This window comes from Thalassophryne amazonica, chromosome 9 (genome assembly GCF_902500255.1).
Source record: "Thalassophryne amazonica chromosome 9, fThaAma1.1, whole genome shotgun sequence".
Taxonomy (NCBI): domain Eukaryota; kingdom Metazoa; phylum Chordata; class Actinopteri; order Batrachoidiformes; family Batrachoididae; genus Thalassophryne; species Thalassophryne amazonica.
The window spans coordinates 117,747,049-117,763,030 of record NC_047111.1 but is presented as its reverse complement, the minus strand read 5'-3'; the positions used below and the strand labels follow the sequence as shown (position 1 = coordinate 117,763,030).

The 15,982-nt window shown below is 39.1% G+C and overlaps 1 protein-coding gene across 1 annotated transcript in view; it reads right to left on the bottom strand.

The window, feature by feature from the left end:
- Window positions 1–15,982, bottom strand: part of uvrag (UV radiation resistance associated gene) — a 329,710-nt gene that overhangs the window by 199,355 nt on the left and 114,373 nt on the right. The window contains exon 8 of the mRNA XM_034179025.1: window positions 11,724–11,850. Coding sequence (XP_034034916.1) covers window positions 11,724–11,850 — 127 coding nt within the window. The remainder of the gene's footprint in view (window positions 1–11,723; window positions 11,851–15,982) is intronic.

Sequence of the window (15,982 nt, the reverse complement as noted above, 5' to 3'; positions counted from 1 at the left end):
AACTCTGTGGTGATAAAGACCTTCAAGCCCTTGTCTTCACACACCTTAAGGCCATCTCTGACCTTACCTGGATTCTCTGCAGTTTGCCTACAGAGCCAACAGCATCTGGACTTCCCAGGAACCTATGCCAGGATGGACTTCAGCTCTGCTTTCAATACTATCATCCCGGCCCTGCTGCAGAACAAGCTCTGTCAGCTTGGCGTACCCGACTCCACCTACAAGTGGATTATTGACTTCCTGTCCAATAGGAGGCAGCACGTGAAGCTTGGGGGGGGGGCACATCTCCAACACACGGTCCACCAGTACCGGATCCCCCCAAGACTGCGTTCTTTCCCCCCTACTCTTCTCCCTGTACACCTACAGCTGCACCTCCAGTCACCAGACTGTAAAGCTCCTGATGTTCGCAGATGATCCAATTCTCATTGGACTCATCTCATCAATGGAGATGAGTATGCCTACAGACGGGAGATCAATCACCTGGTGTTCCTGGTGCAAAGAGAACAATCTGGGGCTCAATGACCTTAAGACAGTGAAGACTGTTGTTGACTACAGAAAGAACCCAGTCCTGGCCAACCCCATCATCCTGTGTGACTCCCCAGTTGCCACTGTGGAATCCTTCCGCTACCTGGGAATCACCATCACTCAGGATCTCAAGTGGGAGCCGAAAGTCAGCTCTCTCACAAAGGGAGGACAACAGGGGATGTACTTCCTGCAGCAGCTAAGGAAGTTCAACCTGCCAAAAACAATGATGGTGAACTTCTACACTGTCATCACTGAGTCCATCATCTCCTCCTCCATCATCATCTGTTGCGCTGCCGCCACTGTTAAGGACAGGAGCAGACTGCAGCATATCATCCACCCAACAGAAAAGGTGATCGACTGCAATCTGCCATCCCTACAGGACCTGTACACCTCCAGGGCCATGAGGTAAGCAAGGAAGATTGAGGCTGATCCCTCTCACCCAGGAAAGAAACTTTGTCACCCTCCCCTTGAGGCAGATGGCTGAGGTCCATCAGGATTGAAACCTCAAGACACAAAAACAGCCTCTGTCTCCACCCCTGCACCGCCACGCCCACAAAGTACACTCCGATAATCCCTGCACTGAAAGGTACTGTATATCTGCATGCCTTTGCACAGCCCCGTTCTACTATGTTATACTTAATTTGAAAATGAACTTAGTTTTACCTATTGTCTATTTGACTCCTTTACTTCTTACCAAAACATTTTTCCCTTTTTATTATTGTTAATGCATCAATTACTTTTTACAGAAGTATTATCCCCTTTTCTTTCTATTGTTGTTTATGCACCAACGACACCAGATCAAATTCCTTGTATGCGAGAACTTACTTGGCAATAACTTCGACTGTGATTAAATAGTTACTAAAATTACAAAGAAACCAGTCGCATCAGAAAAAAAAGCTATTGATTCACAGATTCTCACCACTGACATTACATCATTATTCCAAAACCAAATGGTGCATAAACCATCTGTCTTTAACCTCCAGCTTTCTGATCAGCAAGCTCCAGCAAATGTCTGAAAAAGTCTAATTTAGCTTCTTCAAGCCTGTGTGACAGTCAAGCCAGAGGGGGAAAAATAAAAATAAAAATCAGGAAATCTAAGCTGTAACTGAGAACTGTACATAGGAACAAAGTCCAAATTGAAAAGTAATATCATATAAATACATTCTGATGGCTTTTTAAATACAATCACAGTCAGCTGCTGTATGAAATGTTATCAACACTCATCTCCATTGGCCGTTTGCCAAATGAATGTCAAACTTTTTTCAATTATGAAATTAATGTATATGAAAAGGTTGGTTATGAGAGTTGAACAAGAAGCTGGAAACACAGCAGAGTTCAACAGCATATGGCTTTTGGGTGTTTGAGACATAAAGCATGGGGCGGGGGCACGGCTTTCAACAGAGACCAGTGTGGTTGCACAATCTCAGTTCATCCAAGAGACATATTTTGCTTTTCCAACCAACTGAAGGATTTTATTCTTTTGCAATTTTTAATAGCCACCTGTCCAGTCTGCCAACATGAATGAAATCTAGAGAAAGCCAGCAGCAAGTTCTTTGGTCTGTGGATGAAGTGGTGACAGGTATAGAGGTAAGGAGGATTACCAGGCATATTTTAGGAATGTAATAGAAAGGAAACTTTGCCTGTTACTACTCTTACAAACCTTACCTCAGTCAGGTAGTTTAGTAAGGTGTCCTGACCAAATAGAAAGTTGACCTAAGAAACATAAAATTACTTTTGCGAGCACCTGGCCTGATTTAAGAAAATTCTTTTGTGATAAAAACATGACTAATGGCCCAGTCACATGGCACACGACAATTCCTGAATGAAGGGAAAAAGTAAAAAAAAAACTGCAAACAGAATCTGTGTGCACGTCGGTGGATCCACCTGCTCTGGTTCCTCATCCAGAACAAAAGAGGGATCATCTCCATCATCATCAGAATCCACACTGTCCGTCGACACGCTGCGCGCTCCATCTTCCTCCAATTAAAAAAAAAAAAAAAAAGTGTGCTGTGGTCACTGCTGTATCACAGTATTATGTTCTAAGCCATATATATTGATTTATAACAGAAAACCGTCAAAAAGGAGAGAAATATAAGTGTAAAGATGATTGAATATATCAGAGCAGTAAATTAATCAGTGCGTGTGAACGCGCGCATTGACTCACGTGCGGTTATTTCCACCAGCTGATCACTGATCCACAACGTGAATTCTTCCTTCAGAACAGCTCTTTACATCATTTTGATTCATCTACCTGTTGCCACATGTGCAGAAGGACTGGATTGTCATTCCTACACTCAGATTGTTATATTTAATGCAAAATAATAAGCGCACGCAGGAGCTCCTGCTGCCGCTAATGCTGCATTCAAGTACCGTCAGAAATTATACAACTTTTTTGTTGTTTCAAATTCAACAGTTGCTTGTGGCAAAATAATTAATTATATCCACACAAAAGATTAATTCTGGCCTATGTAAGGTGCCTGAGCCCATTGAAGCTGCCCCCCACCGATAAAAAAAATCCAAGCAAGCAGGCTGAGTTTGCCCTGTAATTTCTGACGGTACATGAAGCAGCAGCAGCCTCGGCGCTCACAAACCGGCTTCTGCACTGTGTGAAAACATTCAGCTGCTCCAACGAAGTCAAATTAAACAATAACGTTACAAAAACTACACAAACAATTAAAACACGTCAAGAACGACAGCAAAACGAGACACAGATGAATTGAGGTTTTCGTTGCCCTTCGTTCAAATTTTTCAACAGTTTAAAAATCCTGACAAAGCTCCAGCTGCAGGAACGAAGCTGTGCGAAGGTTAAACGATGCCAACGAAAGTCAACGAAAGTCCAGATTTCTTGTTTCGTCAGGGCTTCGTCACCCTTCGTTAAGTGCTGTGTGACTGGGCCATAAGCTCCATTAAGTCAGTTTTGTATAACTGGACAGAACATGGTCAGCAAGTTTATGTAAAACAATAACAGCCTTTATAAACAAAAAAGATGACTAGAAATAAATTACACAAAATTGCAGATGGGTATTTTTTTTAAGTAAATAAAGTGAAAAGAGTGTCCTAAAGGACCAGCAGCTCCCCCGAATTTCCACTGTAAGCTAGAAGTACTACAGCATTTAGTGACATTACAATCTTCAATGATTTGACCCAGAAAATGCAGAGTGATGATAATATCCACTATACTCCCAAAAGAGGGTTGTGAGATGAAGTTATATGTCAAATATTTTGGGTCTGTGGCGATTTGAGGTCAGGTAATTGAGGAGTGAATGCCTATTTTTACACCTTGATCCAAACTGTACCTGGAAAAACATTGACCAAAGTCAGTGCCCTCAGAATTGTCCTAAGAGGATTTAAAAATTAACTTGTACAGTTTACTAAATATCAGGGGTCTGCAATGATTATGTCTCAAATAATCAAGCAGTGAAGGCCACAGATGTCCAGACAGATGGACAGAGTTCTTTCTGTAGTGACGCATGTACGCAGGACATGGATGTCCCCTTGCTCTTCTTGTTCCTGTGTATAGGCTGTGGGGTGTGCACAGCCTATACGAGGTCTGTTAGAAAAGTATCGGTCCTTTTTATTTTTTTCAAAAACCTGATGGATTTGAATCACGTATGCTTGCATTTTCTAACAGACCTCATACTCAGGAACAGTGGGTGCAGGATCTCACTTCTTCTCAGTAAACAATGGCATTCATCAGGTATGACAATGTTTACATGGGCTGGTTGCTGGGTCAGGTAAGGGTTAGGGGCTTGGGGTACTGCTGGAATAACTAAGAAGAATGGTTTATTTAAGAGAGCCAGAAGAGGAGTACCACTTGCACTGTCCGGAAATATCAGCTATGGCATTTTAGCCTGTGGAGTGTTTCTCTGGGCATTGTCCAATATGCAAGTGCCTTTCAGGAGTAGGAGAAGACCAAGGGGACATCCACATTTCACATGGCTGTGGCACATAGAGGTCTACTTTTAAGAGGTGCCTGTGGAGCAGTAGTATGCCTGGGTGGTTTCCATCCAGGACGCAAGGCCTTGATGTACTGTGGTATATGTGGTGACAAACAGGACCAACCCATGCTCCGACCACTGACCTGAGACATACAAACTGTACATAGCAATATGCATACAGCAGGAATAGTGTCGACTTCAGAAGAAATGCGAAGGAAATTCACCAACCAGTTGCTGAGATTTTGGCCAGACAGTGCAAAAATTGTCTTTTATGACCATCAGACTGCCATTTAACAAACACAAAAAAGGACTAAAATTGTGATTTATGATATTACATCTGATGGTGAACATCCCTGTAAGTACACCCGTTTGTGTTTTTCTGTTTTCGTATTTGCTTAATCAAGAATCACTAACATAGAGTAAAAGGCTGCAGACTTAACAGTGTTAAACACTGCAGAAACATGACTACTTTAGCAGTTTGAGGACAAGTGCATTAACCACAGGTATAGCAGTAATGTGTTTATACTGTGCATTATTTGAACGTGCAAGTGTTGTGTGACCCTGGTTCTCAAACTAAGTGCGACACAGAACACAGCAACACACTTTATACTGCAAAACATGCAGTGAACACAGCCAACAAACACAGTCTACTTATTGTATCATTCAGCACTGAAAGATTAAAGTTTAAAACTGGTGATTCCTTTAAAACAAATTAAAATGTTGAAATTGACAACAAAATTTTTAGTAAATGACTTTGCACTCAGAGTCTAATGCTCCTTATGAAGCTTTGACTCAAAACAAGACACCAACTGTAGATTAACTAAGATATTATACCCATTTATCGAATGATGGCATTAGATATTACAGTAGGATATCACATAATACAAAGCAAAGATTGCAGCCAAAGCACTCTGGAGTATTTGAAACTCATCTCACAGGCTGAATCCTACACATACAGCATCTTCATCAATCTTCCCATATTTCAACTACATCAGACATGTCCATATATAGCCAAACATAGCTTGAATAACACACTGTAAAAGGCAGCCTGAACAGTTTATAGCAGTTCTACGCTGTGATCTTTAAATACATAAATTATTGTGACGACACGTGTGTGACAGCTTGCGTGTGAGAGAGAGAGTTCACAAGTTGACTGTATTTGGTGACAAATATACATTCAGGTGCCAATTCATTAGGTATGTCTACTGAAAAGTAATGTAGCCCTGTAGGAAATCCCTTTCATAAAGAAGTGAAGGTGTGCCCTGTTAATGTTAAATCACCACCGCCAAATGCCACTGCATACAGTGGGATTATTTTTAACATTTATAAAGACACAATATAATTGGATTTTACTCACTGTATGAGGACTGAGTGAATGTGCTCCAACTGAAGGTATAATAATAAACCAGAAATTTGCTGCCAAAAAAATAATTTATTTTGTTGTCTTTCTACTGGAGACGTAGAGATTAATCGATACAAATCGATATCTAGATACAAACGTGCGCGATGCAAATGTATTGATTCATTCAGTGTGCATCAATTCAACTGGCGAGTGAAATCGCGATGGATTGGTCGCTGTGTGCTTGCATCAGTTTTTTTCCTGACGCATACTGAATGCACCACAGACAGAAGCCTGAAAGCACAATTCTACCACAACAAATCTATTTCAAAATGGAGGCCCGCAACAACGGCACAAGCAATTGTAGGAAATTTTTGACGCACCTACAAACAAATCAGGCATTTGGAATTATTTTGGCTCTTTTTAAAAAAGATGGGAAACGACAAGACGCAGATGGTTTGGAAAGAATACCGTGGCTGCCGCTGTGCCCCGTAACTCAGCAAGACTGGTAAGAAAGTATCTCAAATGACTTTTTCCAAGGCGGTACTCTGTCAATGAATGACTCACTGTAAGTCACTCATTGACAGTCACATTGTTTTACTGTTAAGTTCTGACAGTGTGATCAGACAGGTTCCAAATATGAGGGAACCGATTCCTGTTCCTTAATGTTAATGTTGTAAATTTGCTGCTTATAAGGAATAAAACAAATCCTCTGCCTGTAGTAGAATCAGAAGAAGAAGAATAACACAGTACCATACTGAATTACAGCTTCTTATTTTCTATTTAAATTTTTGGTATAATTTCTTTGCATCGTATCACACCAAATCGCATCACGAGGAGGTGAATTGTCGTGAAATACATATCAAATGGCACTGAATTAGGAACAGGGATGAATCGTATCACATCGTACCATCATGTATTGCTATATGTATTGTACTGCTGGTAGTGGATCAAGATGCATATCGAATTGTCGTCAGTGATGAGATTCATATCCCTACTTTCTACCCAATTATCACCCATGATCCACCACCATCTGCCACATTCTTCTTTTTATCTCTGGCCTATCCACAGAGCCCTCTATGAGTACTAGAGTGTGCAGTTGCACTGAGACATGTCCCACTGTAACAGTATCTTCCTCCCTGGATATCTTCCTCTCCCCCCGCATAGCAAGTCTGTTGCAGTATTATCACACATTTCATCCTTCATTCTGAAGTGTCTGACCCCTTTTTGTGTAAATTCTCTCAATTCACATCTATAATTTCTTCCCTGCTCATGTATTATTTGACCTCCCCTTGACCTCTTATGATTAGGTGGGGGTAAGATATCCTGACCTGGATATCTTACCCCCACCCTTGCAAAGCAAGTCTGTAGAGTATATTTGGAAGGGGGATTTAAAGATACAAGGTCTGTCCATCTGTCGCGGTGGAGCCGCATGGCGCAAAGCAACGCCGTGATGAACCCTCACAGGACATGTTGGGGCATGTCCAGCTCATGCACAATTTCTCGGATACTCACACAACTGAAAAGCCACCAACAGCCATCTGAAAGCCATCTGAAAGCCGTCGACGACGTTCTGGATCAACAAAGCTTTCACGTTGGAAATGATCTGGTTGTTTCAGCGGGGTTTGAGCCTGTCGATCGGCGCTCGGAGTGCGCCGCGCTCTCAGCCGCTGTGGGCGGTCTTTAAACCGGCTGGAGCACTCCTTAATCTGTGTAATCCCCATAAAATCGTCGCTGAAAGCCATCTGAATTTTCCGAATGGTGTCCAGCTGGAGGTCTCTCACAGTTTCTGGAAAAATTTGATGCAGTAAAGCTCCAAATCGTTCAGACATTTATTCGCAATAAAATCCAACGAGAGGGGCGGACCAGTGCTCACACAAAGCCTGCTCACAGGCGAATGACGCAACCGACAGGCGTGAAAAAACTCACGCATAAGCACGAAGGTTCAAGCTTGGCTGATGCAATCACATGTGATTCAAATCCATATGGTTTTTGAAAAAATGAAAAGGTCCAATACTTTTTGGACAGACCTCGTACTTCAGAATAGGAAATATACTGTTACACAGGTCGCGGTATCTTACCACCCACCCCATCATGGACAGATGTTCTGTCATATTTCAGGTTGTCAATCTGGTCCATATATTTGTAGAGTAAATTTGGAAGGGGGATTTAAAGATACTTCAGAATAGGAAATATTACTATTGTAGATGGCTATAGATACATACAGAAAGAATACCAATATTGTTCACCGTCAGTCAAACTGTGCTTCATCTGGGACCATAAAGCATCCATGAAATATAGATTTGCAGGGGTGCCCAAGTTCGGTCCTTGAGATCTATCTTCCTGACACTATTAGTTGTCTCCCTGCTCCAACACACCTGAATCCAATTAAAGACTCATTAAAAGCCTGCTAACACGTCTTTCATTTGATTCAGGTGTGTTGGAGCAGGGAGACAACTAAGAGTGTCAGAAAGGTAGATCTCGAGGACCGAACTTGGCCACCCCTGGAAGGTTGCTCTATCCTGATTGGGCCTTATCAAGGTTTGGCTAAGCTTTAATTAGTGCTGCTCTGTAGGAATGTTGCCATTCCGGGGGAACCATTTTGGAACAGGGCAACTCAGTAAGCAGCACGCACTGACGCTCAAAGCATCTCGTCAAGAAACAGGTGCAAAATGCTGGAAAGCTGCACATGTTGGCAAATCCACAAACGGAGGAAGAAGGGAGACAACATTTCCTTCAATAAGTAAGCAGTTTTGGTTATTCTTGTTACTTTTTCCTGTGACTTTTGGGTGATAAGCCGGTGTAAAGCATCATGCCTGTGTACTTAATCTGAGGCTTTAGAAAACACCTGCAATTTTATTCAAAGCTGAATTTATTCAGTATGATGCAAAAATAGATTTAATTAATGCAGCCTGTGTACCCACTCTGAATTGTGTGATATTGTGCCTTCATAGCTACAGAATTTGGAAGCTGGAACATATCGGATCTGTTTAAACTTTCAACACTAAAATGAAATAATTTCATAGCCAATGACGCATTTGCTTTCAGAACTATTGGCTGATGAAACCATTCACCCATAGAATCAGAAGTCATTTACAGCTGCAGGTTGTCTCGTCCATGTCACGCGGTGGAGAACTCATTTGGAATCCTCTCAAAGTTAGTTATTTATAATATATAAATTATAATAGATTGAGGCACTGCGCTGCACTGAACACAGATTTACTGCAGCTGGAACAGATCGGATCCATGTAACTTTCAACACTAATATTTTGGAATGTGTGGGAGTCAATGTAAGTTTAATACTTTATTTAATGTAAATTAATTTTACTGGCTTGATATCCAGGTCAGAACTATATTTTAACATGTATTTTGCGAGTTTTTCCCCGTGTGTGCTCACTCGCATATCTGCATTGAAAATGCACATGAAACATTTCACATCCGGGCACTTCGTCAATATTTTGCCCGGTTAAGAGGTATCATGTCGCTCTCCATGAAGGGCCATTCGCAATTAATAGGCAACTTTGGGAGTGCACACTCTAATACTCACATAGGGCTCTGTGGGTCTATCCAATCTAGAGCAGTACTGACTCCTTTAATGGGGACTGCCTACTAAACAAGGGATCATATCTCATCTCTACTTGAGCAAATCCAGTATGAAACATCTGAAATTGTTTAGCGCTGCAGAAAATCTGTTCAAAATAAGTTTACACCAGTCTATTCTACACATGAACAAGTTCAAACTCTGTCAAAACCCATTTACCTTAAATAAAGCACAAATGGAGCCACAACCTCTGGCTAAAATTATGGACTCCCCACTCTTATATGTTGGTTATTCAGCTTCTTTTTTGTGGCAAATGGACAAACAGAGATATGACACAAAACCATTTTTTGTTCAATCGCTGAAGATTCTGGCTCAATGAAAAAGACATCAAACAAACAACATTTAATTACTTTATGGCATATTTTTATCCAGCTCAAATAGAGCAATAAAATATGGAATTATTACGTACAAGAAAATGCAAATCATTGACCAAACGATCTAGTCTAACCCCCTTGTACATATCCCCTGAAGATAAAACCCCCCAAATCATGCATTCTTCACTCCAAAATGCTGTCTGGCAATGACAAAGAGCCTATAAACCAATAAAGAAACCTTTTTTAGTGGCATTTTCTTTTATCACACACAAAAATAATATTACAGAAACATTGTACATATTGTGAGGTTTGAATAATGTGAGCATTTATGTCCATAAGGGTCCATTTCTGAACATGTCGGTCATAGTCCATGCGGAGCTTCTTGTGCTCCTTCAAGAGGTGAAACATCACTCGATTTCGGCAGGGAAAGCCGAGCATAACAAACCTCCAAGTAGAGATGTCCTACCTTCGCCAGGCAGCATTTTGGAGTGAAAAATGCATGATTTGGGGGGTTTAAACTTCAGGGGGGATAGACTAGATCAATTGGTCAATGATTTGCATTTTTTGGGTTAGGGTTAAAAATAGCTTTCTTTAGGGGTTTACAGGCACTTTGTCATTGCCAGGCAGCATTGTGGAATGCAAATGCAAATGTATGTACAGGGGAGATAGACTAGATCAATTGGTCAATGATGTGCATTTTTTTTTGTTCATAATAACCGCTCCCATATTTTTAAGAAGATAATACACCGCAACATTTAATTTTGCAAAATAGTACCACCCCCTATTACTAGACATAAAGAAGCGCACCCCCAACAAGTGAGCTGCCAGCTGATACAATGGGAATGACTATGTCTCGAAAATAGAAAATGCACAATAAATCAAATGAAAACGAATGTAATAAAAGTGCAAGAAATGAACTGAATGAAATGGGATTTACATACAGTAGCCTAAGGCCAAATGAAAATATCTAAAGCGAACACTACAACATTACAGTGGGTTCGAGAGAAGCAATTATGGAGTGAGGATGACTGGATGAAAGTGATATTCAGTGATTAATCTCAAATCTGGATTAGCCAGAGAGATGACGTTAGAGGTTTTGTCTGGTGTGAAACTGCCTGAGCTCAACAAGCATGTTTCACCACCCATTTATTACAAAAGGGAATTTACCTCAATCATAAATCCACAGGCGTAGGAATGAAAGTTTGTACTTTTTTTTTCCACTTTCCACTGAGTGAAAATTGTTTTGGTGATCAGGAAAGGCTCATCGATTCAATGACAGCAAACAGTCCAGATCTTACTCTGAATTACTAAAGTACAAACCTTGAGGATTTCAGGTCATCATAACAGCCAGAGGAGAATCTACAAAATACTCATTGTGGATTATTTTATTGATTTATTCTTGATGATTCTTTTTTCCACCCGGACATCATGTAATTTGACAATTTTTTTCATGCTATTTAATGTAGAAAAAAATGCATTCATAAAACTGTAAATGTAGCTCTCATACACTAGAAGCTGGAAGTCTCAATAAACAGCTCTAAAAGACAAACAGCTGATGTTTCTTGGATGACAACTATTAAAATTAAATGTCTAATGAAGAATCAGTGAAGATTCTTCAAAACTGAATGAGTTTTATTACAGTGCGTCACCTCTGAGTGGGCACATAATACATTTCCATTATCATTTAAAGTGCTTTTTTTTGCGCTGTGGTTGTAATAAATAATGCAGATAAGGACATACACCCATCTTTTTGTGACGTTATAAATTAATTCAATGTAAATATGTCTATATTTAGTAGTTAACCCATTTATGCCCAGATTTTTATTTTATTAAGTGGAAAAAGTTGCATTAGTACCTTTGAGATTTTTTATTGAGTAGAAAATGACAGTGATACACTTTGGCAACAACAGTTGCCAGTGGGGCAAAAGGGGTTAAACAGGATAAGTGGAAGAGAATAGACAGATGAATGGACTACATTAACAGGCACATAGTTCAACATGCACCGTTACCTTTCTTCTGAACCTGCATCATCTCCTTCTGCCGCAGGTCAACCTCCCTGCCAAGAGCCTTCCTTTGCCTCTGTAGTTCACTGCGCAGCACAGCGATGCGCAGCTGCATGCACTCTCGCTCTTTTTTCTGCGTACAGCAAACACAGACACAGGAAAAAAGAAACAAAAATGAAATGATTTAATGAGTGATCAGTTTTAATTTCCATCATCATTCCTATAAGTGAAAAAATAAATAAATAAAAACAAAAAAAGGAGGTTTGCAACACTCACCATGAGTTATATTTGTCATGTTCATAGGTTTGTTTTTAATGTGATTATTAGGAATGTCCCACTGAGGTGTTTTTCTTGTTTGGAGGGCTTTTTGGCCTCAGATCCAGATGCAAGTCATTTAATATCAAATACCGATCAGATACCTGTATTTTCCTTGATTTTTTTTATACTTGCACAGAGGAAAATACAAGTGAATCCATTGTATATACTTCCATGCAGATTAAAGGCCAGTTGTTTTTCCCTTTCATATGACTACTAGGTTTGTGTTATACTCGGTGGTGGGCACAGATAACCAAAAAATTAACTTCGATAACAGATAATCAGATAACTGAAAAGTTATCTTTGATAAAGATAAAACGATAAACCACCCAAAAATGTATCGGAAGTTACAGATAGCCGATAACCGATACATTCCAATATTGTCTCTGGTACATTTGCAACTACTAATAAACTGAATTTGAGTTTTAACGCCACAACAGCTTCTAGTAATATTAAAAGTGACAACAGACCCAAACAATGAGGCCACACTTTTGTCTTTGAACATCCTGCCCCTGCTGGAAGCACTTGTTCACTACAGAGCTCCCAGTAGAAGCACTCAGAGCAGCTATAAAGCCAACTCTCTAGCAGTCACAACGCTCCGATCAGGCAGAGGTCTTGAAAAATAAAGTCATGCTGACTTATGGTTTTGATTTATAAATAACATTAATACTGATAGAATAACTCCATTAATGTCAATTCTGTCATTTGTACAAAGTTAAAATATAACATATCTTTTAATGTTGAATAATGCACTAATTCTGAGGTTTTGTAACAAACACAGACAGATCGCAAAGGATTCTGGGTTAAAGTGCCTCTGCTAAACACTGACTGGTTCAGTCATTCATTATGTAAACCAACACGTTAATGTGACGTGTGTCGTGTGTTGGTGTTTACAGATAAATGTGCTTTTGTAAAATATTCCATTTTTTATTTGTAAAAACAGGCATTTTTATGGAGCCCTGGAAGTGTCATCGCAAAATGTTTTGCATGTGGAGAGAATGTGTGCACGTTTTATTAGTGCCATGCGCACGTATGATGATGTTGTAAAACGTGCACTCAATAGTCTTGATACATAAATGCTGGCTTTACATTGTGAGAGTTTTGGCCCTTTTTCAGATGATTTTTCATTCGTGCAAGAATTTTTTGGCCCGAGTTTCAGGTTAATCACGCGTCCTGTATCGTGTAGTGTACATGGAGTAACAAGCTCCGTTCAACCTCTCATGACCACCTCCTGATCGCCGATCGTATGGTCAAATGAAAATCAAACCTGTTTGATATATTATTCTGGTCGGCTGTCATGCGGTTATCCTGTTGCTGAGGGGCTACAAGCGTCCAACCGCTCGCACTGTGCCTGTGCAAACACTGCAGAGCTGTCTTGTAATGTTATTTTTTTGCTGATGTTTTTGTTTTGTTTTTAAACTTAATTTGTAAAAAAAAAAAAAAAAAAAAAAAAAAAAAAATCCATTTGCAAAGCCAAAAAGTTGATTTGACCACCATCTGATATAACCAGGGTCAAAATAAATAGAACACTGCCATCTACTGGTGCCCAGACGCTTAGTACTTAGGGCGAATACTGCCATGAACACTACTGGCCAGTAGATGGCAGTAAAGGCCTGAAACACTTGCCAAAACAAAATCCCAGATAATCCATGTCTGCTACATTTAAGATGCGTGGAATTTAACAAACGCGAATACAATAACGTCTATAAACCCAGATAATATATTCACAAGAGTTTTAGGCACTAGAGTTTAATGCTGCGGTACGTGGAGCCTGAACAGAGTGTCTGAAATGCATTTGTCCTGTCGTGAACGTACTGAGATTAGACTATCCTACCCATAATGCACTGCTGGGCACAGCATGTGCTCACTAAAACCTTAAAATTAGCACATTACTTTAAAACTAAAACATATATCTGATATTTTCACTTTATAAAACTTCAGACATGACAGTAATTTTAAATAACTTGTCCAAAATTAGTTTGGTTAAAATTTGAAGCATAAGTTAAAAATGTATGCCTCTGGATGACTTGGATGATATTGCCAGCGTATCAGTATGGTGTTAAAGGAAATGATTTTTTTCTTTTTTTTGTGAGACCAGTTCTCTTTTGCCTGCATAGGATACAGTGGTTTCTTCTGGAAGCAGCTCTCTTCTGTTTGCAGTGGGTAGAACTATGCATCTATTAGGAAACTTAACAGCTAGGTCTCAACTGATTTTAAATTTTAAAAGTGTTTGTCACTGCTGATCTTTGTTTACTATGTTATCAGTCTAAAAGTTATTGGACAAAAATGTATCGGAAGATAATTAGTCCGATAATGGTTTTTAAAGTTATGTAAAAAGATAATCCGATAATGAAAACATTATCTTCGATAATTATTTGTTATCGGATTATCGGAACTGTGCCCACCACTGGTTATACTGAACTTCTTTCCCCTCCATTTTAAATTATGTTACTAATAATTGAGCTGGACTCAGTTTCATCATATCTAAATTCTGGAACTGTTAGTGAAACAAGGAGCTAGCTGCCGATCACATTAGCATTGTGTCTGTTACTTTGCTGCTGTTCTATGAGTTGTTTGATCCAAATGATTGATTGCGCAGTCATTTAATGACTTTTTTGAATTTAAGAATTTTTGCATTGAAGATTATTTTGAACATAAAAGAAAAAATAAAATGGACAACATAAAATTAAAATTAGTTCAAAAAGGAGTGAGAAAAAGTCGAAACTTATCTAATCCCACCCCTTCTCCCTATATAATGATTTACATATCAATCCTTGTTTCCTTAAAAATATTACTGACAATCATGATAATAATAATCAAAGGAACAACTAATAATACCAATAATAATGATACAATACAATTCTAGAAAAAGACACAAGGAACCTGACAAAACAAAACACAACAGAAAAGATAGACCCAACTAACAAAAATAAATCCATAAACAAATACAGAAATAACTAATCAATAACAGTTTCCCGTGAACACCTAGTAACTCTCACACTTCATAGCTGTATTCCATGAAAACACATTCCTTATGTTTTGTTTTAAACTGTTGAATGTTTGGACGCTGCTTTAACTCCTCATTCATACTGTTCCACAGTCTCACCCCACAGAATAAAATGCAGAATCGTTTCTTGTTTGTGCAGATTTTGTTCATTTTGAAGTTGTATTTCCCTCGTAACTGATGTCCCCCCTCTCGATCCTTAAATAATTTCTGTATGTTTTTTGGTAAAAGGTCTTTTTTTTTGCCTTGTACAAGATCTGTGCTGTTTGGAATTTTACTATGTCTGTTAATTTTAATAGTTTCGATTTTAAGAAGAGTGAGTGAGTATGATCTTGATAGCAGACATTATGAATGACCCGTATTTCCCTTTTTGAAGAATAATTTGTGATTTCATTGAACTCATATAGTTATTACCCCAAATTTCTACAAAGTAATTGAAATAAGGTAAGACAATGGAACAGTATAAGAAACGGAGTGATTTATGATCCAGAACGTGTTTTGCTTTGTTTAACAGTGAAATGCTTCTTGATACTTTGGTTTGTATATATTTGATGAGTGGTTTCCAACTGATTTTCTCATCTATTATTACCCCAAGAAATTTATTTTCATCAACCATTTCAATCTGCACCCCATCTGTCTGTATTCATACTTGCTCACTGGTTCTGCAGTTCTCAAATAACATTAGTTTGTTTTATTTAACTTCAATGACAATTTGTTTCGGTCAAACCATATTTTCAATTTGTTCATTTCTTCAGTGATTTCCTCTACCATTTCTTTTAAATTCTACCCAGCACCGAAAATATTTGTGTCATCAACAAACAACACCACTGACACCTTACAAATATTAATATACAATATAAATAGTTTGGGCCCCAACACTGACCCCTGTGGTACCCCACAAACAATGTCCAAACATTCAGAACTGACATCACCCGTCTTAAACTGC